This window comes from Protopterus annectens, chromosome 1.part2 (assembly GCF_019279795.1).
Source record: "Protopterus annectens isolate FY-2018-M chromosome 1.part2, PAN1.0, whole genome shotgun sequence".
NCBI classification, from domain to species: domain Eukaryota; kingdom Metazoa; phylum Chordata; order Ceratodontiformes; family Protopteridae; genus Protopterus; species Protopterus annectens.
Genome location: NC_056727.1, coordinates 715,946,314 through 715,969,089, shown reverse-complemented (window position 1 = coordinate 715,969,089; position 22,776 = coordinate 715,946,314). Strand labels below are relative to the sequence as shown.

Below are 22,776 nucleotides of genomic sequence, written 5' to 3'. Positions count from 1 at the left end.
ATGGCTAAGCTGCTCTAGGCCCTAGGGCCAATACTGTATTACCTACCTATGACACAATGCACACACACATGTACTCAGTGCAATACCTGCTATGTGAGGTGGAATGAGTGTGACAGTGTCTGTGTGCAAGGTTTGTAAAGGTGTGATAGCTTAGTGTGAGGTTGTGTCTGTCATGGTAGTTTGTGTCCTAGGTGTGAGGCCGGAGAAAGATGTGTCAGTTATTGGGATGCAGACATAGTAGGATGGCATATGTTGTGATGTAGTTCCTTGTGTACGACTGTGGTGTCCCAACGTAGGCTGAAGCAATACATGTATGCTCAGTAAGTGGTACTGCTGGTGACTCCAGCTCACATATGAACTGTTGTACTACCTGAAGCTGTAGGCCTAAACAGCACAGTATGGTGTATGTTCACAGTCCCTGGTAACACTGTCTTGTGTGTTTCCTGTAGTCTGCACAGATTACATACCACAGGCATAGGTATCTGTAAGTAGGGGCACACAGTACTATAAGTTACACAGGTAATGCTCATCTGTGTTGGCATACATCTGTGTGTTGTATGTATGTCTGATGTGTGTTTAATGATGCCTGTACCATGCTCGCAATCACATGTGTGTTACAGGGTATGTGTGTGTACCTAGCAACATGTATACTCTGTTACAGCAGTATGCCAGCTATATTAACAACCGTGCACATATGTTAGATAGGGGTATGGCATCAAAGACTAGGGTGGTTTACCGGTAATACTGTAAATGTATACGACATTCATTGCATTGGATAACATATTTCTTCATGCATTAGCTTGATATATACCCCCGGGGCGAGGTTGTGCATTGTATCCCAAACAGTGTGCCGACTACTGGTGTATACTGCTTTGTTATATGGAGTGTTGCAGGCACTGTCAGCCAGTTGTGGGCTGAGCACTGATATGTGGTATTGAACATGTGTATCCTCTTATAGACAGATAGATGCTATATATGGCAGTTAAGTGATATCTGTACTTTATAATGTTAAGTGTGCCACATGACATGCTCACACATATCGTTTAATTGTCTTCCAGGGTTATGGCTCATCAATGTAATCCATCGTATTTAGCTGCGGAGAAGCAGAACATTCTGAACAGCCTGGTGCAGCACTATAATCTGCTTTTTTCCAGGGCCAGCCAGCACCAGCATGACTGTACTGCACTGTGGCAAGACCTTGTTCACCGGGTAAATGACATAGGCATGCATAACCGGACATATGAGCAGGTACGCCATCACTGCAGTGATTTAATTAGACATGTCCGGTGGCATGCATCTGATATCCATAGGCAACAGCTTTCCACAGGTGGTGGGGTGGCCATACATCCCCCCCTCACCAGAGTGGAGGAGCTGCTCCTAAGCATTGTGGCTCCTGGCCTACAGCTGCAACAGCGTCACACATGTGTCATCATGGAGGCCAGAGCCACCCAGCAGGATGACATGGAGCATGCAGGTAATACACCCTAGCTGTAGACTACCATTACCTGTATTGTTAGAATATGCATATGTGAGATGTGTACTGTGTGTTTAGCAGTTGTGCTGCCTAACGTGTGCAATACTGATATTTGGAATAGTATGCATACACCTGTGACTGTTGACTGTTGTTCCACTGTCGTTTAGCACACTCACAGCAGCAATGCCACAGTTGTGGCCACTGACAAACTGTGTCATATTCTTCTAGGTCCCTCTGGTGTGACAGCAGGGCAGACGATACATGCTGGTGAGTGTGTTAACACTTTAATATTGGTAATGAAATGTGCATGTCATAGGTGAGGTGTAGGCCATGTACACGTAACACACTTACGCGTCATGCATGCTGTGCATGTTTGCTGTGAGACATCAATCATCTCAGTAAAGTCAGTAGCTGCCTCAATCACATGCAATGCACAGTGCAGCAGACACAATTGTGGCAACACTGTACTGCACATTGGATATGCATAGTTGCTACAGCTGTACACAACAGAACATGTTTATCATACGCAGTACACGAAAACATGCTACATTTGGTATTACCACACACCCGCTGTAAGGTCACACTTCAGTATCCCACATGTCATGCGCACACACATGATGTATCTCAGGGGTAGAGGCCTATCATGGGGCTGTGCAAAACTCTGCAACACATAACACAGTCATGTTAGGCAATGCTCCCAATTGGGCACCTCACACACCCATGTACAAGGTGACTGTGTAATTGTGAACGTAGCCACGGCACTGCAGTTTAGGTACAGCATGCTAAGTGGTGGTCTTGCACACATTAGTAGCTGTGAGTGACCACAAGATGCATGTTGATGATGGCACAGGGTACTACACCCCATCCAGTTACAGTGACCACAGTACTACTCATAGTAGTCATTGATTTGCACCTCAGTGTTGTGTATGTGCAAACATATGCACCTATACACAATATGCACAGCATGTTGTCTGTGTGCTTACATATGCCAGTATACACAATATGCACAGCAGTCACCATCCAAACAAAGTGTCACATATATGTCCTGGAATGCTAGTGGGTGTATAGGTCACTTGACACACATTGGGTATGTGTGGTGTTTAATGTTGCAGTCATGTAGCATGCCATGCCATGTCTGGCACCCACATATCTGCAATATGTCCCACACTCACCATAACCACTGTACACTGGCCATGTCGAGCATTGGGATTCCTTCACATCAACATGCATTGCACATCCCGTGTGTGTACATAGCATGCATGTGCTACACCCGTGCCCACTATTATCTGCTATGGAAACAGACACTGTACTCAGACATGGATATCTATGCATCACACAGATAACACATGCAGCCATGGCATGTATACTTGTGAGTGATGGTGCACAGGGCATTGCAGAGCTGATAATACCTGCACAGTAATGTTGTGCCAATGTACACATTGTGTTCCAGGGTGTAGCCGATCAATGAACAACTACACAGTTGCATCAAAGCCATGTATACTGCCATTTAATAGGGGCATCTACACTTGCACTGCATGGTCTTGTGCAACACATATTCTGCATGCTGACACGTGTGTGGTGACTGTCTACCTTGTGATACTGACACTTACTTTCACCCGCTATAGAGTATGTGTTGGATTGCTGGTATGTGTGTGTATGTGCTGTAGTCAGGAGTGTGTTAGTGTTCATGTGTGCATGTGTCCATGTGTTCATGTGTGCATGTGTGCATGTGTGCATGTGTGTATGTGTTCATGTGTGCATGTGCTCATGTGTTCATGTGTGCATGTGTGCATGTGTGCATGTGCAGACCATAAAGTGTGTTTCCTGTCTTCCTCCCACAGGTGCTGAGTTAGGGGTTGGCAAAAGCAGCAGGCAACCTGAAGCCACTGCCACGAATAGTGGTGATGATGACACATGTATTTTGGCACAGGAAGACTTGACAAGGTCTGTCGTTGGTCCACCAATTGACAGTACACAGCGTTCAACCCCATCTATGCGCACACTCATACTGTCAATACATCCCTCACCACCAATGGCCATAGGCGAGGGACAGCATACAGTTGGCATTGACCAGGAGAGTGTGGTACCCATGGCACTTGCATCCCCTCACAGCAGCCATAGCCGTAGACCTGGAAATGTACCACATAGGCAGAAGTCCAGGGGTTCTCGGGGGAGCACCACTGGTCGTATTGCCCCTGGCAGGAGTGCCCTCACAGGTCTTATGACGACCAGTATGTTCCGGGCTGTAATGCAGGCTCAGGCACGTATGGAACGGTACATCAGGCAGGAACTTAGGGCGCAGAGGGCACATTACACCGCTATCAATGACAGCATCCGTGACCTTGCCGGTGCCATCTGGACTGACACCGAGGTCATTGATATACGTTGGGGGGAGACATTAGATGCCCTCCACAACATGTCTTCCATGAGCCAGGACTGTGCGGGATGGTTGCGACGTCGATGCGGACGCATGCGAGCAACAGCAATAGCTGGCAGTGGTCGCGCACAGCCCACAGTTCACAGCTGCTCCCGTAGTGGCAGTACCAGCCCCAGCAATGCTGGGGCTGGCCTGTCCATTGACTGTCCCAGTAGACCACGTGTACGTGGCTCTGGCCAGTCCCAGCATGGACATGGGTCCAGTCGTCATACCTCTGCCTCTGATGACAATACCCAGTCAGGGTTGGTACCTGATACTGTCCGTAGCACCCCTGCCAGGCACAGGTACTGTGTCCATGACCGGAGACAGTGATCTGTACAGCCTACCAGGTACAGTCTGTGGCTGTCCCACAAACTACTGTATATGGCAGCCACATGGTGGAGCTGTGTGCATGCAGACACACACACATTAACCAAACAACTAGGGCTCACACATACACACACACACATTACATCAACATTGGCCCATGCTGTACTGTTGCCCCCCCCCCCACACACACACACACACATACAGACATGTCGATTGGATGGGTCAATGTCAGGCTCTGGCAAATAACAAAATGCCCTGTGCATATGATGATACCTGTGTCACCTCCTGTCATCTGCATCATTGATGGAGGGACAGGCTAACATGGTGCTGATGCACAGGGTGACACTATAGCAGTGTAGCTATAATAGCAAGTTGTCAACAAGAAAGTGTAACAACATCCTTGTAGGTATATCTGAGCAGACATTATGCATCAAAGCTCTGATTGTCAATGTAGCATTGTTTACACCACTGTTAGGTCTGAGTATGTATTGTCCACCCATGTGCCACTTGGCTGAAGTGCAATGTGTTGCCAGCATGTGTTAGTGAGTGGACAGTACATGTGTGATGTGTGCAGTACAGATTAGCATGTGTACATCTGTGAACATGGTGGGTGCGCACTGTCTGCATGTACGTGCATAGTGGACACATGGGATGTGTGTCATACCCTGTCGTACACATTGTTAACATCTCATAGTATCTTTCAATGGCCAGTATGCATTCTACTACAGTTATGTACTAACATGGGTAGACGTGTGTATGACATGAGTTGACACTATGCTGTGGGTAATACCGTTAATATCTGTCAATGATTTGCGGTCTGGTAGTATACACAACCTCAACAGCATGACTATAAGCAATCATTGGATGATGTCCTGACAAATGACACACGGTCGTAGGAAACTCAGTAACAATTAGATCCTTCCGGTGCTACACTATAACACTAACCAGTGCTAATGACCGCCACCCATTCCTGTGACCACACCTGTTTGGCATATAGCCCCCTTAGGTACATGCAGACACACTAGGGTTGTGTCCATCCAAATCTGGAAATGCATGCATTGGCCTGCAATGCATTCCCTGGATGGGATGCATATCCTACACAAGGGTATCATACAGACAGATACCTGTTGTCTGATACATGCTGTATAGCAGTAAGCCGACTATGGCATAGTCATCCTCATGTACTATACATACTATCCCGTCAGTACCACACAGGTGGTAGCCCTTAACATGTGTGTTGGGTACCAATGTGTACATACAGCCTCATGTTATGTCATGTGTCCCTTGGTATCCACATATCCATAGGTATTATGGAGTCCCAAGGTGTATCACTTAAGACATTAGAGGCCTGAATGCATATCCACAAGGCAGTCATACACCTATAAAGACTGTCCATTCTTGGCAGTCTTTGTTGTGTATGACCATGTCTGACATATACCACAGGTATATACCCTCACTCACACTACTCTTAAGTAACTTTCATGGGTGTGTGTGCCACAGATGACCTTGGCCACAGAACACGACAGTGGACGGCCTTGTCACATACATACATATGTGACCTATGATCTGAGAAGCAGCGGCACAACCTGTCAATGGAAACAAATGTATTCATGTAGTATGCAGGCTTCACACCTATGTACTGATTGAGGGGACATGTACACATATATATTTGCCACGCAGATACCTGATGTGTGCAATGGACTTACTGTTGTAATCATACTATGTCATACCATAGTAAAAGCAAAACCCACACCGCATTGACCAACACACAGTCAGCATTTGCAGGATTCAAACCCCTACCTAACTATGTTATGATACTAGAGAGAGAGACACGCATTATCACGGTGCGCTATTTGCTTTACTGGCTGGTTTCCCTTCTCCGGCTGTATTTGTAGGATGGTGACAACATCAGTCTTTCCAAAGAGGGATGTACCTCTTTTAGTGTGTTTTCCCAGTCTCCAAAAAGGGCACTCCTTTCATAGACAATTGCACACATACACACACACCCCCAACACACACACACACACACACACACACACACACACACACACACACACACACACACACACACTCACTGTTTGCAGGATTCAAACCCCTACCTAACTATGTTATGATACTAGAGAGAGACGCATTAACACAGCACGCTATTTGCTTTACTGGCTGGTTTCCCTTCTCCGGCTGTATTTGTAGGATGGTGACATCATCAGTCTTTCCAAAGAGGGATGTACCTCTTTTAGTGTGTTTTCTCAGTCTCCAAAAAGGGCGCTCCTTTCATAGCCAATTGCACACATACACCCCCCCCACACACACACACACACACACACACACACACACACACACACACACACACACACACACACACACACTCACTGTTTGCAGGATTCAAACCCCTACCTAACTATGTTATGATACTAGAGAGAGATGCATTAAATTGGCACGCTATTTGCTTTACTGGCTGGTTTCCCTTCTTCTGCTGTATTTGTAGGATGGTGACATCATCAGACTTTCCAAAGAGGAATGTAGCTCTTTTAGTGAGTTTTCCCAGTGTCCAAAAAGGGGACACCTCTCAAAGGAAACTGCACACATACACAAACACACCCACACTCACTGTTTGCAGGATTCAAACCCCGACTTCACTATGTTATGATACTAGAGAGAGAAGCATTAACACGGTGCGCTATTTGCTTTACTGGCTGGTTTCCCTTCTCCTGCTGTATTTATAGGATGGTGACATCATCAGACTGGACATGGTGATGCATGAACACTTTGTTTTATGCCATTCCAGGAATGGTCCATGTGGGTCAGCAGGTGTCAACAGCTTGAACATGACCTCAGAATCCTTACCTTGTGTGATTTATCTGTGGACACATTGACATTCCGTCATATGTCAACACATATGTATGCACAGCTTGTTGGTTTTGTGGATACTACATGTGTCTGGGATGTTGATAAAGGGCTATTCAAAGTCTATGTGACACATGTGTAGATATGTTCATTGATGTATGTCCTGTGTGGCTGCCTTGCAAACAGTCTAGCATGTTTGGGAACCATGATCCGCACATGAACATACCACAGTTGGTAGGGTTGTGTGTATGTCAGCTTCCAATAGCTCTGTTTATGACTGCAACCATGATGGACTCCATGACCGTGCAGATCAGACTTCATAGGCATAAAGGACTTGACTTCCCATGGTGTGTTGTGCACCAACACTTGTGGGGAGTGCCATATGTAGCTGTGACACATGCAACGGTTCCACATCCTGTGTAGGAGGTGAGGCTCAGCTGACTGTTCAGGTGCAGGATCTGTTTGTTCTGTAGTTTGTGCATGACACATATTGGGAATCAATGTATTCCACTTGCTGCCATGCTTTTGGCAGTGGGGGTAGCTGATCATCCATTCTACATGTGATATCTCCTGGTACGATGATATGGACTATTGTCAGTGGGAGCTGGGTATGTACATATGGGTCTGTCTGTCATGATGTCAGCATTGTCACTCAGGTACAGTTGGCCCTGACTCAGGACATATATGGGTGTACATTGCTATGTATGACATAGCTGAAGGATGTGTCATGATTCCGTCTGGACTCCTTCTCAGCTACTCTACAAAACACCAACTAACATGAGCACTAATCCCTGTTATACTCTTTTACATGCTTAACACCCTACTGATCCTTTGTGATCAGGCTACAGAGTATGTCATCATAATATCCTGGCATGTCCAGGGGTCGGTTTTGTGTGTACTCTCCAGTCCAGCTGGTGGATATTGTGATATTGACACAATGTCACATCTGCCGCATGTACACAGACAACCCTCTCCTCCTCCCGACAAACTCAGATATATGTGTGAGATGCACCTATATAGATATACAGGGTGCTGAACTCTCTCGACCCATGACTGGCACAGTCTATCAGGTGGTGAAGGTAACCACACACACCACATATCAGTTTCACATATCCTCTAGCAACAGCACTCAAATCACATTATCACACATAGACATACTCAGATGCTGTAAATGTACTCTGCCTAAGCAGCAGAGACCTCCAAAGCAGACACATACACACCTGCTACCCCACTACAATACCCACATATCACATAGTCCGCAATGTCAGTGTGCCACACAGTCACTGCTCTTCGGGCTAAACAACACACCTAATACACTTGTAATAGGTGACACTTATTGTCAGACACACTGACGTACCACTCACCAGCCCTAACAAGGGAATAGTCACTTTGGGCTGTCTGTCGGGTGCCAGGATCTGCCGCATAACACAGGCAGTCAGGTCACTCCAAAGCAAGTACAGGACTGGCACCATCATTGTCCATGCTGGTGCGTATAACCTCAGATATTACTCCCTGGACCACATGACATGATACATGGAGGAACACTCTGCTCATGTAGCCCAGGCCAGTATGACCCTGACCTTGTCTAGCATCTTACACCCACCAGTTATGATGTCACAGTATATGGACACACATATCGCATTTAACAGTTGCCTAACAAATTTGTTTCATTCATAGGGGATACAGTGTCTGTCAGCCTATGGTGACATGCTCAACATGCCACGTAGCTTCACTATGGACAGCTTGCACCTGTCACCCATGGACTTTGGAATGCTGGCTAAGGCTCTTGCTACCACCATAGTGCCTTTTTTAAGCAGGGCTCAGAAGACAAACCCACCTCCATGGACATTACAAGTTAAATGAAACTAAGGGCAATGCTGCTCAACAACAGATGTGTTACCCTCATATTGCGGCCACTCAGGACTCTCCTCAGTATGGAGGATAGTGATATCTGTGCACTAACAGATGCCTGGTTCAGGCTCGCTTATGCACACCAGCACTACCAGGTTATGTTTCATACCATGCTGTCTGACAACAAGACTTGGAACAGACAACACAACTAGGGGGAGTATCCATATACATCACAGATACACACACCTCTGGGTTAGTAGCACTGCACAAAGCATCGCAGACCATATATATATACAACTATCATTGTGCAAAACTGCCTTTCAGTTTGTTGCCTGCTACAGACCACCCTCCCAAACTCAGGAACCACACTCGGCTTTCATGGGAACTATGGAGAATATGAAGGTCTCCACAAACACCATTATATTGTGTGACTTCATATACACAAATATTGACTAGGGATACTACTCAAACCCCAACACACTCACCCAACAGTCGCTACAATTTGTAGACTCATATGCTATGGCACAACCAGTCAGCACAGCCACAAGGGGGAATACATATTGGACCTGATCATCACCAACATGGGGACTCTATGTTCCACACCAGCAATATACCCCTCATTGGTAAGGTCAGAACATACATGTATCTCACTGGACATACATATACCCTCCACACACCCATCCTGGGTAATCTTGGTGAACTTCTCATGAGCCAACGTCTTACTTCACCAAAGCAAGGTGGTATCCTTCAGAGACCCTGAGACAGTAGCAAATACGGCTCACATTGCTGAATCCTTTACATACACATTCTATGGACACCTAGTAGACTGCATGGATTGTGCTATCCCAAATAACAACAGGACTCACTACTCCAATGGCAGGGGATGTGTCTGGTAGACCCCAGCCATTAATAAGCTATACAACGTCAGGAGGAAGCTACTACATGATAGAGCACAATCCCAGACTGGGAAGGCATCTGTGATCTGTACTAGCAGACAGCTACGATCACTCATGAACTTTTCCAAGGGCTGCTTCTACCGGACAATAGCAACAGACACGTAGGACTATCACACAGCCTTCTTCAGTTATGTCAGGAACCTGGGTGGACACTCACTGATATGCTGTGAATTACTGCATACTGAATAAACCTACCCTGAACCTACTGGCATTGCCAACATCCTGGCAAAGAGGTTCAGTGCAGATGTCTCCCACCCATCCCCCCTAAGGAGCAACTATCCATCCCAACAGAGTATAACCTCCCTGACATCACACAGTAACAGGTGAGTGCTGCCCTCCCCAAAGCGTACATCACAGTATCAATGTGACCAGACAGTGTCCCAGCCTGCATCTTACATGAGCATCATGACAGACATAACCCTCACATTACATCACTGTTCAATATCGGAGTTACTACAGGATATGTACCCAAGGAATGGCATACAGTGACAGTGGTCCCACTCCACAGAGTTGGTGCCACAATGGACCATAGACAATATTGCCCTATAAGCCTAACTAGCCTGTTCTGCAAAGCTATGGAGCGTACTGTCATGGGACTAATACACATAGACATCGGGAACCTACAGACACTGTGTCCTACACATTTCAGCGTTGTTGTGGGCAGATCTTGCCTCTTGAACCTGTTTGTATTCTTTAAACGGCTAACAGGTCCATCGACATAGGGACGGTTGTCCACACAGCCTACTTGAACCTTGCAAAACCCTTCAACACAATAACTCACTGGGCCATTATGCATAGGCTCACCAGCGTCGATATGGACACATATCTCACACGATGGATTGATACCTGGATCAGGGATAGCACCCACATGGTGAGTATTGCAGGTGCCATGTCTGACTATACAGCAGTTACATGTGGCATCCCACATGGCTCGGTCCTGGGACCTGTATTGTTCAGTATATATTTGTCTGACATACAGGCTACCACAGGGGGAATATGGCTGAACATGTTTGCACTTGACTGCAAACTGGGTGCCATGATCAACTCTCCAACTGCCACATGCATACTCAAACAGGGTCTCACAGAGATGGATGACTGGTGCCTGAGCCATGGCCTATAGCTAAATGCCATTAGTTGCATAGTCATCACCTTTGGGAATAACAACATGCCCACACATTACCACATAGGTAGTACTCCATTACATATGGTAGGAGTTGTTAGGGGTTTGGGGACATGACTTGTTCGTACTGTCGCCTTTGACATTCATGTTGCCAAAGTGGTTGGAAACACCTTCTATGTGGGCCACCTTATCCCATATGGTTTCACATCTAGAGCGAGTGAGGTCATTGTGCCCCTATACTCATCACATCCATGCTTGGTTACAATGCCACATTTGGGGTGTACCTTACCTGACACCTGCAGCAACTGTACTGGCCACAGAAGTTCCTCACCAAAGCAGATCTAGGGACTCACACAGATGCCCTGCACAGTTCGGATGCAGTAACTCCAGCTCTACTCAGTCACTTACCACCTACTCAGATATGATGTGTGCCTGTTGTTTACAGATATACCCAACCCAGAATTACTGGACATGCTCCACCTCAGGATATCCAACTCCCTTGGAGCTACACACTCCAGGGACGTATACCTCAGCACAGATGTTAATAGGACATGCTAGAGGGACAGATTCTTATCCCAGAGGCTCCACTCACTCCAGAATGTAATCCCAGTTTCACATAGACAGAGCCACCCACTGACCACCGACAGGAGACATCTTGATGACTGTATGGGTGATCATATGTTTACCCCTGGGATATCTTCTGTGTCCCTGCTAGACAGAGGCACACTAGCCTAAACGTACATGGGCTATCTTGTGTGACCTACTATTCACACACACAGTGTAGTAATCTGACAGGGTTGTGAATGCCAAACACACTCTGGCTAGGCTTGTACATGCCCTAGGGCAGATAGCCTAGTATCAACCTCTGAACCTATGCTAATGTTCATGATGCACAATGTTTATTGCTGATACTGTTTGCAGGTCTTTATCGTCTTTGCTTTACCAGTTTCTATGAACAACTTCAGTATCTGCAGAACATATTTGATTATGACAGGGTTCCACTATATAATAGATGTGTCTGGTTGTCATATAACTGTGTGCACAGGGCGGATTGCTGTATAGTGACAGGTTCCTGGGTTAACACATGCAACTGCCAGATATGCATGGTCCACTGCTGTACTCAGACATGGCCTAAGTGTGTGAGCATGCCCAGTTCAGACATTCCGTGTTTTGTTGCCTGACATTTGTCTCATTTATTCAAGTGTGTGAGCATGCCCGGTGTGACCTTTCAGTATGTTGCTATCTGAGGTCCACTACATTTGTTGACGTGTGCGAACATGACCAATGTTAACATTTATACTGTGTGTGTTGGAAGTCAGGTTCTGTTCTCACTGCAGGACTCACCTTTGTGTCATAACTCAACAAGGATTATGCTGTGCCTGCAGGGTTTCCATGAAATACTTTGCATAGACATATCAACATTCCTTCATACAGGCTGACCACTGCAATACTGTCATGGTTTAGTGGTTCAGTACTTTGGCTATAGTGCACAGTATCCTGGGTTTGAGGCCCATCACTGCTTTATATTTTCATACTGAGCAGACCAGACTGCTTAAGGGCCAGTTAAGCAAATATGAGCATGTTGGCTTTTGTTCAGCTATGCCCTACTTAGACCAGGCTTGTCCGACATTGCTCAATATTCACCAACATTGCTGGACGTTGCCCAATATTACTGAACATTAACCACAGTTGTGCTAGTTGGTGTGTGCGATTTTGTTTGCATATACTACATGGTGGTAAATGCTGTTTAGCACTGCTTTATATTGCTTAACACATGACAAGCATACCTTAGGTGGTGCTGCAGGGCTGCCTTTGTTGGATGCACATACTACACTCCCTGTACATGTTTGAAAGCAGGTAGTGTCAACTTAGGCATCCCTTTTACTATATGTGCAAGTCGGAGAGAGGTATAATTTCCAGAGTTCCTAGTGAGCCAGTGTATGTGCTATGCGTTGCCTCTTTGCCAAGGCCAAAGCATACTGGGCACGCCTCCTTCTGCCTACTGGGGCAGGCTCAGGTTGTTCCTCCTCTGAGTCATGCTCTGCCTGTGATGGTCTTGGCAATGGTGGGGGGGGCTGTTTGGTCCAGGCCTATACTGGTCCTGCTGCAGCTGTTTTCACAGGATCATATTATGTAGCATAGCACATACCATGACAATTTGGGTACATGTAGTTGGTGAGTACTGCAAGGCTCCACCAGATGTGTCCAGGCACCGGAACCGTGACTTGAGCAGTCCAAACACATGCTCTATTACATTACATGTTTGTGCGTGTGCCTCATTATGGCATTCCTGTTCATGTGTGTGTGTGTGTTTCTGATGGGTGTCATCAGCCATGGCTCCAGTGCATAGCCAGCATCCCCCACTAGGTGACCATGTGGAATGTCCCCATTGGCAAATGTCTGGTACAGCTGTGTCAGATGCCAGATATGGGAATCATGGTAGCTTCCAGGGCAGTCTGCACACACATTCAGTATTAAACCCCCTGGGCATCACACACGGCCTGGCAGTTGATGGAGGGGAAGCCCTTGCGGTTGCAGTAGACCCTACCCCGCTCGCCAGCTGGTACTTTGATGCATATGTGCGTGCAGTCTATTGCCCCCACTACCTCAGGGTATTCCGCAATTTGCTGGAAGAGACTTATATTGCTGGCCAATACCTCACGGGAATTGGGGAAATATACATGATCACCGACATGTGCTGACATGGCATCCAGGAACTGGTGTAGTACCCTGGATGCTGATGCCTGTGATATCCTCATCATATCACCAGTTGGTCTCTGGAAGGTACCTGTTGCTAATATGCTTAGGCCAACACGTACCTTGGTTTCCACTGGGATGGGTTCCCCCTCTGTTGGTTCTGTGTGTTAGGCATGGCCTGCACAGCTCAACAATTTGCTGCAGGAGGTCTCTGTCCACTCTATAGCGCTCCACTATATCCAGCTCATGTAGCCCCTAGTAGGTTACCCTCAGCCTGTACACTCTTCTCCGTCTTCTCACTGTGGGTTGTCCAGCAGCATTTCCATTGTCACCACCCTCAGCATGTTGCATATGTCGCCTTATAACAGCAATGGCAGCCCCTAACATTTCTTTGTCTCAGTAAAGCTTTTTCAGTTTTCACTTCTATTAGCTTACTGCAGTGTCTGTTGTGAGAAACATAATGGACTGTTGTTTGCAGAGTTTTAAGTGCTAGGCTGGGCTGGGCTAGTGTACTGCCTGTGTAATTGCCTGATTCTGGTTGTTTTTACCTGCTAGCTCTGCTAGTACTCCCTAGTAGCTTCCTACTACTTGTTGTGCTACCTTTTTTCTTTCTGTTTCCTCAAGGGGGGGACCGCCACGCACAAAAGTTCAAACACACGCACAGCAGCTAACACGCGCACACACATGCTTACACGGACTACAACTTGCTTATTTGGGTTAAAATGCGTGCACACCAGCGCAAACATGCTTACAACTCTTTACACAGCCTTATACATGCTTACTCCAGCTTAAACACGCGCACTCACGCTTACACGCACGCACTCTGTCTTACTCGGGTTTACACGCGTGCACACGCGCACATACCTGCTCAGCAAGAAACCGTGGTGTTATCCACGGCATACACCTTCCATTTCTTGCCTTTCCCTAGCCTACCTGTTGACACACCTCTTTCCATGATGTGTAAATGACAGCTGACACATGCCACTCTGCTCCAATGAGCTTCACTTCTTTCATAGCTACCCCTCTCGTATGTCACCTATCTTCTACTCTGTTACTCCCCTTATCCTACTCCTACACTCCCCTGACTGTGCTCATTTGCTATGTAAACTTGCGATTCACTATCCTAACCCTCATTTACGTAGGATTACCTACTAATGCTTGGTTACATGTCTTAGACTGTGCTTACCCCCTTAGCAACCTCTTCTCGGTGGCCATGTTGTCTTCAGCCTGCCATTCCCTTGCATTGTACATTAACAATTTCAATAAAATCCACATTTGTGGGTTTTACTTTTTAGTATTCTGGGTTTTAGAGGGCAGCCCATTTGCGCATCGCTGTGCTACGCTTAAACATCGGAAATCATCGAAAAAAAAATTAAATATTTTTATTTTCATATTGCATCAGGAAACATTTCACATGGCCATATATTTGGCCATTGGCATGCTTCCTACACTGGATGCAACCTTTATTTGGAGCTGTCACGGCTCTGTTTTGCTATTTGAACTGAGTACATTTCTGCAAATAACACTGCTCTTACTCGGACAGGTTCGGGTTTCCTGAATCGCAAATCAACCTCATTTGCATGCCTTTCGCCTGCAATTGAGGTAATTTGCATATCCCAGCCCTGTCCGTGTAAGAGCCGTTTTGGGAGCTCTCTTACACGCCCCTGCAGGCTGTTCCTGAATCCCACATTGGACATGATGGCTGCATGGAGTCTTACTCTACTCTAAGACTTCATGCAAGCCTTCGTGAATCCGGCCCAATATGTTCCCTGTGAAGGGTGTTATAATACCCTGAGGAAGGGATGTTCTTATAGAATATTATGTTTTCAGCATACAACTGCAGTGTTTTCTGTTACTTTTTAATGCCTTTCCTATAACTCAATGGCATACATGACTAATGTTCTGATTCATGGGATATGTGTGACAAAGGCATAGGTTCAAATACAGTCAAGTGTATTTCTTTTTCATTGCTATTCTGTGCTGTGTTACCTTGGTACATGTTATAGCGGCAGCTTTCCTATGTATGATTCTGCAGTATAACCTGTCTATGCTGTGCTTTGGAGAATGTGAGATGGAGGGCAGACCAGCCAATATAGAAAGTTATTTTAGTTTGCCACACTTGCAAATTTGTTAATTTGTCTGAAGTGTTTTACAGATTTCAGAGTTATTTAACTTTCTATTTTCTTCCTTTCCTAGAAATAGTCACTGATGGGTATTAAACTTTGCCGACAACTGTAATATTGACACATTGCATACCAAAGTAGGATATATTGACAAAAATGTCACTTTGTGAAGCCTCTAGAAGCTGTCATTCTAAATTGTAAGCAAGCTGCATATTGTATGTATTTTATCTAACCATATACAAATATAATAATCAAATAACCATCTGTAAATGTTGTATTCATTACTATAGAACATTTTCCTCTAACTGCATAGGAATACTGTATCCCCCTATTACCCACTGTTGTACTTTTCAATTACAGTTTAAACGTTATAGTACCACTATTTGAGTTTATCACCTTGGGCTCTGTCCTGTTGAGCTTTCTTGGTCAATAAATTCTATAAATAAATAAAAAGTAAATTAACAACTATGTGATATCTATCAGTCAGTCCATTGGCAAAAAACATAGATTTTGAATTTAATTTCAATAAATGCTATGTCATATCGATTTTCACCTTACGACAATAAAATGTATTTGCCTAAAGCAACAAGAATTGGCAGCTGTTAAATATGTAAAGGATCTAGGCATTGTCATTCAGCAGAACTAAGTGTTAAGTTAAACACAACGCAAAATAAAAATAAGGCTAAAAAATATTACATTTCCTATTTCATTCTTTTAGCTCCAGATGTCAGTCTACCCTGTAACTACTGTAAAATCTTGATGTGACCTCTTCCTGATTTCTGTACTATATTCTGCTTAAACAAACAAGCTGAGGTATTATTTCCTGGAATCAGTTCAAATTAATTTATTATGAGTCTATCTCTTATAAAAGACAAAGACTGAAAAGCTCATTTAGTGGCTGTCTGACTGTATACCATGTACTATAGGCTTATAAAAAGCAACTTTATACATTTAACATTAGGAGCAATGCAGAATTAATAGTTTTGTTTGAACTTCACACTGTTTGTAATCCTCTCACACATGATTTTACAGAATTTAAGACCAAGTTAAATCACATTGCTAGGAGATAGTTTATTGAACAATTTATTCCCAAACTTTAAAAGGAGCTTCACGTAACTATAATTTGCCTGAGTTTAAAAAAAAAGTTTAGAGAACTGGATTGGTGATTGCACGTTTTTGTTCAAACTGAAGACTGTATTAATAAATGGTGCTTGACAAAATCACAGTAGTCCAAAAATTATAAACTGTGTTGAATTTTGTTGTAGCTAATAAGTAACTATTGCTCTTTTTCTTGAAAAGATTTACTTCCTAATTGTTTATATAGGTACATGAAATGTAAGTACCATGCACCTGATGCAAAAAGACATTGGCTGGGTGAATAATATATAAATAAGACTTCATCTGCATAAAGACTGGGGCAAAAGAACCATTATTTCTTCATTGCATTTTCAATAGTTTTAAACTGCATATGTACCTTTAAAATTTTGCAGGTTTTTGCAGTGTTATGCTTTTTTACCATTATTACTCTGCATGCTTACTTATAGTATTGTCTTAGATGACACCTGATAATAGTTTCCTTGAACACAGAGGATTCACTAGTTATACAAGACTAAAATGAATATAGCTAGATTTTATGAAGCTGTGAGTACTTTTCAATGTTAAATTGTCAGTTTTCTGAAACACAATGAGCCCTATAATAAAGGATAGTACTGTTTATAACTGTGCCAAGAAATCCATTCCTGAAGATTAGCACTTAACCTCAGGGTATGATTGCTTCATATACTATGAGAATCTTCTGAAGCTTAAAACATCATCTTGACATGCTTACGATTATATTTATATCCCTTACAGTCTATGGAATAGTTTTATTTATATATATATTTGTCATAATCATTTATTTCAAGCATTCATAGTATGTGACAATTCTTTAACTGTTTGCTCAATTATAATCATATAATTATATATACAACCATATTATTTGTTAACTTAGTCTCTGTAAATTGTTCAGTCAATGAAAACTGAAGTATGATCTGCCTGCTTTTGTTCATTTTCAGCTGGTTACTTACCAGGTGTTTCTTCTCCCTTTGAGCAATTCTAAAAGTAAACATATTTGCCACTTTGAAAAAAACAGATCCTCTATGCCTTCTTTTGGGTCTGTCTTGTCATGCTGTAAATTGGAATTGTTTTTACATGGACTGTAGGTTTTGCCATTTTCCCTTTTTAGTGGGTTCCTCTAAGGCATTTACAGACTTCTGTGGAACAAAATCTTACTCTTCATCACATTTCACTTACTATTTTTCCACCAAGGAAAATGTGTAATGCAAACTCCCAAGCTTGAGAAATGATGTTTGTTTTTCTTACCTCCCTCCCCACCGCAGCTAGCCCAAATTATCTGCTCTTTTGAGATTAGAACAGTATTCTGCATGCAGATCCCATTATACATTACATAAAGTAGGCAGTAATCCTTGGAAAGTTTGCCTGGCTGTTATTAGTAAATTAGAAAAAGCAACAACTAATCACATTTAAAATGTTCTCCTTCCTGTGTTCTCCATTCTTAAGATACATGTCCCATGAAAAAGACAGTACTAAAATGCAGTCACATAAGAGTTTATTAACTGGATGGTTAAAACATTGTTTGGCATGATGTGACTGAATGAGATTTAAAACCAGGCAGTTTATTTTGAATTCTGATATCTGATTTTGAACAATTTTAATGCACCTTTGTAATTTCAGTTCTGTATCTATGCTGTCCAGAATTCCGTATTTGCTAGTATTCTGGAATGCCATATTTCCCAGTATTCTGAATTTATCTCTTTAAAGTAGTTAACATAACTCCTTGTTTGTTTGCAGAAACTATTTATTTCTCGACATCTGTCTCTTCATCTGGCACCTTCTGACTAATGTTGTGAAATCATGGCAGAGCTACAAATATTGCATTTAATTATACAAGATACTGCTCTGTTTATTCTGCAAACAGCACGCAGTAACAAGTTTACCTCCTGTGATGATCAGTTTAAATGTGTTTAAATGCTTCTTTTTAAAGCAGCATATGAAGTGACCCTCAGTACTGCTATATCTTTATTTTCAGTAGCTGTGTGTGTCAATGCATACATGGATGTATGTGTTTATGTGCATCTGCGTGTGCACTTTAGTCCTGCTGATTTATCAGATGGCCACTTATTTCTTATTCTTTCACTTCTTGTTGTCTGTCACCTGGTAATTAAGCAGATGTTTATCACTCTCTTTTTTTCACAACTTATCTTGTCTTATAACAAACAGTACTTTCCACTTTGATGGCTTTAGTCTCATATAATTTAAATGAACTAAGTATAAAATAAATAAATCAATACAAGAAAAGTGCTTTAAACTAACATATTTACAGTGGCAAATTACACAAATCCTCAAATACAGCAGAGCTGGTGTGTTAGTCTGGCAATATACAAAGTAATTAACATGCACAAATTTTCAGCTGTACCACTGATGGGACATTAGCATAGATCTCCGTTCCCCTGATTACTATGAGATATGTTATATAGAGGGGCATTCATTATCAGACTGAAGAATTGCTTTTGAAAAAATAAACTAACAGAAAGTGCACACTAACAGAAAAATGGACTTACCTCTGTAAATAATGTGCACAAAACAGAAGTAATACTCCTCTGGCTATGATGTTACTTCCTTTTCCCACATATAAACACAACACTGGCACCATAAAAGAAGGCATTTCTTGAATAAACCAGCCAATCTTAGCTGGCACAGTCCATCCTATCTTTTCAGCATACCTGCCATAAAACTGACCACAGTTTGTCTGTTGTCGCAGGTTAACCAATCCAAAGAGTACCAGTCCGAGAGAAAGTAACTCTGGCACTGGTTTAATGCAGTACAATGCCTCTGCCATTACTGCTCTTCTCCAAAAGAACTCTCTCACACAGACTGCAGCTTCCTTGTTTCAAGGTGTTCTGAAACACCTGATTTATAATGTTGCTCAGGTATGCATGATGATGACTGGTGTAACTAAACACTTCTTCCCTTAGTTACATTCTCTATATATGCAGGTGTTACTTTTTATCAGTGAAAATACTGCATTTCATCTGCAGTGAAGGTTGCAGCTTTTGTTTAATAAAAAGTAAGCATAAACAATCTGGGTTGGCATAAACATGGAAAGTGCACAGAAGTTCATCCAAATTATAAATTTTCTTCTTTTTATTTTTATTAACCAATTTTGGTTTCATTTTGAAAACTGAGTAGTTTCTCTACCTCACTTGTGTACTGTTTTACTGAGTAAGATCAGGGGAAATATGCATCATTATGAAAAAAAAAACAAATGAAAAAGCAAAAATCTGAAAACAAAATCAGGACCTATGTGAACATTTGTATGAAATTGCATTATTTATTATCAATGAATTATGTTGGAGTTACTCAGGCTACAGGTGGACTAACAGAGTGGCAGTATGTAAGGCAGTATTAATGTGATATATGAAATGGATCATGAATGTGAATGTGTAATATCTGCAATGACATTGACATGTTAGAAGATTGCATGGACTGAATCATTGCCCAGCATACATATTAGTAGTATGCCTGCTAATACAGGTAGACAAAATTACAAAATGGCTGTCTTGTGTTAGTGGGAATGAGAGAACTAGAAGCAAAGAACTATGGGACAGAGCATTGCTGCCAGGAGGGAGTGAGAGACCATTGGTGTAATCCACCCAAGAACACTGTATGCAGGTTTATGACAAAGTCATGAGTCTGAGGTAAGCTGAAACAGCATAAATGAAGCATAAAGTTATTAATTTATTTACTCATTCATTCTCCCAATGTAGGACTGAGAGTCAGTGCCCCCAGTCTGGCATTGCAGCTGGCAAAGCAGTTCTCCATCTTCAGGGGAGATAGTGAGGAGAATGAGGTATCCCAGAGCACCGGTATCTGTTTGTGATGCAGGAATTTCTCAGTATGGCCTGCTGTTTTTTCCCTACAAGGATCAGAGCATATAATATTGTGATGTGCACACATGCATATTCCCACACTCAAAGTGCTGACAAGCCAGACCTGCTCATCCTATGTATATGCTTATGTGTGACCCTATAATGGTTTCTAGCCTCCACCAATAAGAGTTACAGTTATGGGAAATACCCCTCCCTAAAGACGATAAGCTGGTTGTCAACAGTTCAAACCCACCCATCTGACCGGCCATCCAGATTCTCAGGTTACCAATCAGTCTTGGGTCACCTGCACTGGAAATGTTCTGCCCTTGTTCCAAAAGGCTAGGAAAATGAGGCAAGAATTTTTTACAGAACTAGGTAGTAAACAGACAGTTGAAGGAAAGAAGAGAGGAAAGGATCTAAACGTTAACACAGTATAAACAGTATGCGTGACAAATGATGGGATGGGGGTGACAAGACAGGGACTGGATCAGGGCAAAGGAAGCAGTAGGCAAAAGAAACCATGAACCTGAGCTGACAGTTGTTAAGTACGCAAGGAATTAAAGCCATGGATGGAAGAATGAGGAGGGGACAAGTAAGAAGCGGGCTCTGTGGGCTACAGACTGCTTGTAACTGTGTAAATGAAAAGCAAATGTTCACAGCTGAATTAATGCATCAGAACTAAAACTTATTGTATGATAAAACTGGGAGGTGACTAGTGAGAGTGCAGAAAGAACAAAGGGAATAGAAGGGAAAAAAAGAGAATAAACCATAGTAAAAGAAAATGAGAGGAAAAGATGAGGCACATGTTTCTACACAATTCTAGGGCCTACCTAACATAGGTACACCACAGGAAACTGAGGCATCACCACTGCAGATGTAACAGACACATGGCCTATACCGGATAGGAAGTAGGAAATAGTACTACCAGGATTTAGGGTCTGCCTAAAGGACAATAAAGCAAAGGAGGATAGGTACCTTAGTGTACTGTGAGATGTCATCCAATGCAATGTGTTATAAAATAATGGTAAAAAATAGAACAAACAAAGGTTGGGATGAAAACAAAATCCGACCAACATGTTGGCTACAAGCTGGAAGAGGCAGGAAATACCCAGATAACTAGATATGATACCAGACATGGTGGGTAAGAAGGTTGATGAGTTTCTGAAGGGCATGACTAGATGATTGGAAAGAAGGACAACTATAGGCATAAGACAACTTGAGTATTCAAGAGCAAATTGCAAGGTACTTATCTCTAACATAAAGAACGAAGAGAGGAAGTGGTAGAAACTCTAGTAAAATATTGATTTCACCGGTAGGTAAGAACTTCTGAAAAGGAGAAAAGTATTCTTTGCCATCTCCAGGTGGAATAGCTGAGTAGATGAAAGAGATTCACTAACCAGAGTTATTTATGTCATATGTGGTTCATCATCTGTGCATTAGTAATGGAAAACAGGACAACGAGAAAACTACAAGATTGTGGACTTCCACCTGCTGGAAAGCAGAGTGGAAGAAATGTATAAAGTGACTGGAAATTATTACAGTGGAAGAGCTGAGGAAGTGCATCAGGGAAGGAGTAAAGCACATAATGAAATCTTAAATTGGGGAAATAAGTACAAAATTATGCACCATTTTTGTTTTGAATTTTCACTATACTGTAGCCATACTGTTACATTTTACTGCTTCTAATGCATTTAATTTATATGTAAGTTAATACTTTTTTATAACAAAGTCATAGCTGAATATAAGCCTTTGGGTCCAATCTATCTACATTAAATAAAAATGGGGAAAAGGATGATACCCTGGATCAAGTCCTGTAGATACATGGCCTAGGTATAAACTATATGCTACAGAACAGGTAGCACTAAGATCATTTATCAAAGAACCATGCCAGTAACAGATTCAGTGACATCTTTATTCATCCCTAATGAATAATCTATAGTTCAGAACTGTGAGTGAGTAAACCCTGCAGATGATACTCTAATCTTAGTTTGGAAAGAGGCATTTTCAGAGCAGAGGAGATTGGTTCACAATGACATT

General features: G+C 43.0%; 1 protein-coding gene across 1 annotated transcript in view; it reads right to left on the bottom strand.

Annotated features, from left to right (window-relative positions):
- Positions 1 to 19,729, bottom strand: part of SRD5A2 (steroid 5 alpha-reductase 2) — a 1,391,828-nt gene extending 1,372,099 nt beyond the window's left edge. Inside the window, exon 1 of the mRNA XM_044058681.1 lies at positions 19,432 to 19,729. Within this exon, the coding sequence (XP_043914616.1) occupies positions 19,432 to 19,709 (278 nt within the window). The 5' untranslated portion in view covers positions 19,710 to 19,729. The remainder of the gene's footprint in view (positions 1 to 19,431) is intronic.
- Between the last annotated feature and the right edge of the window lie 3,047 nt (positions 19,730 to 22,776).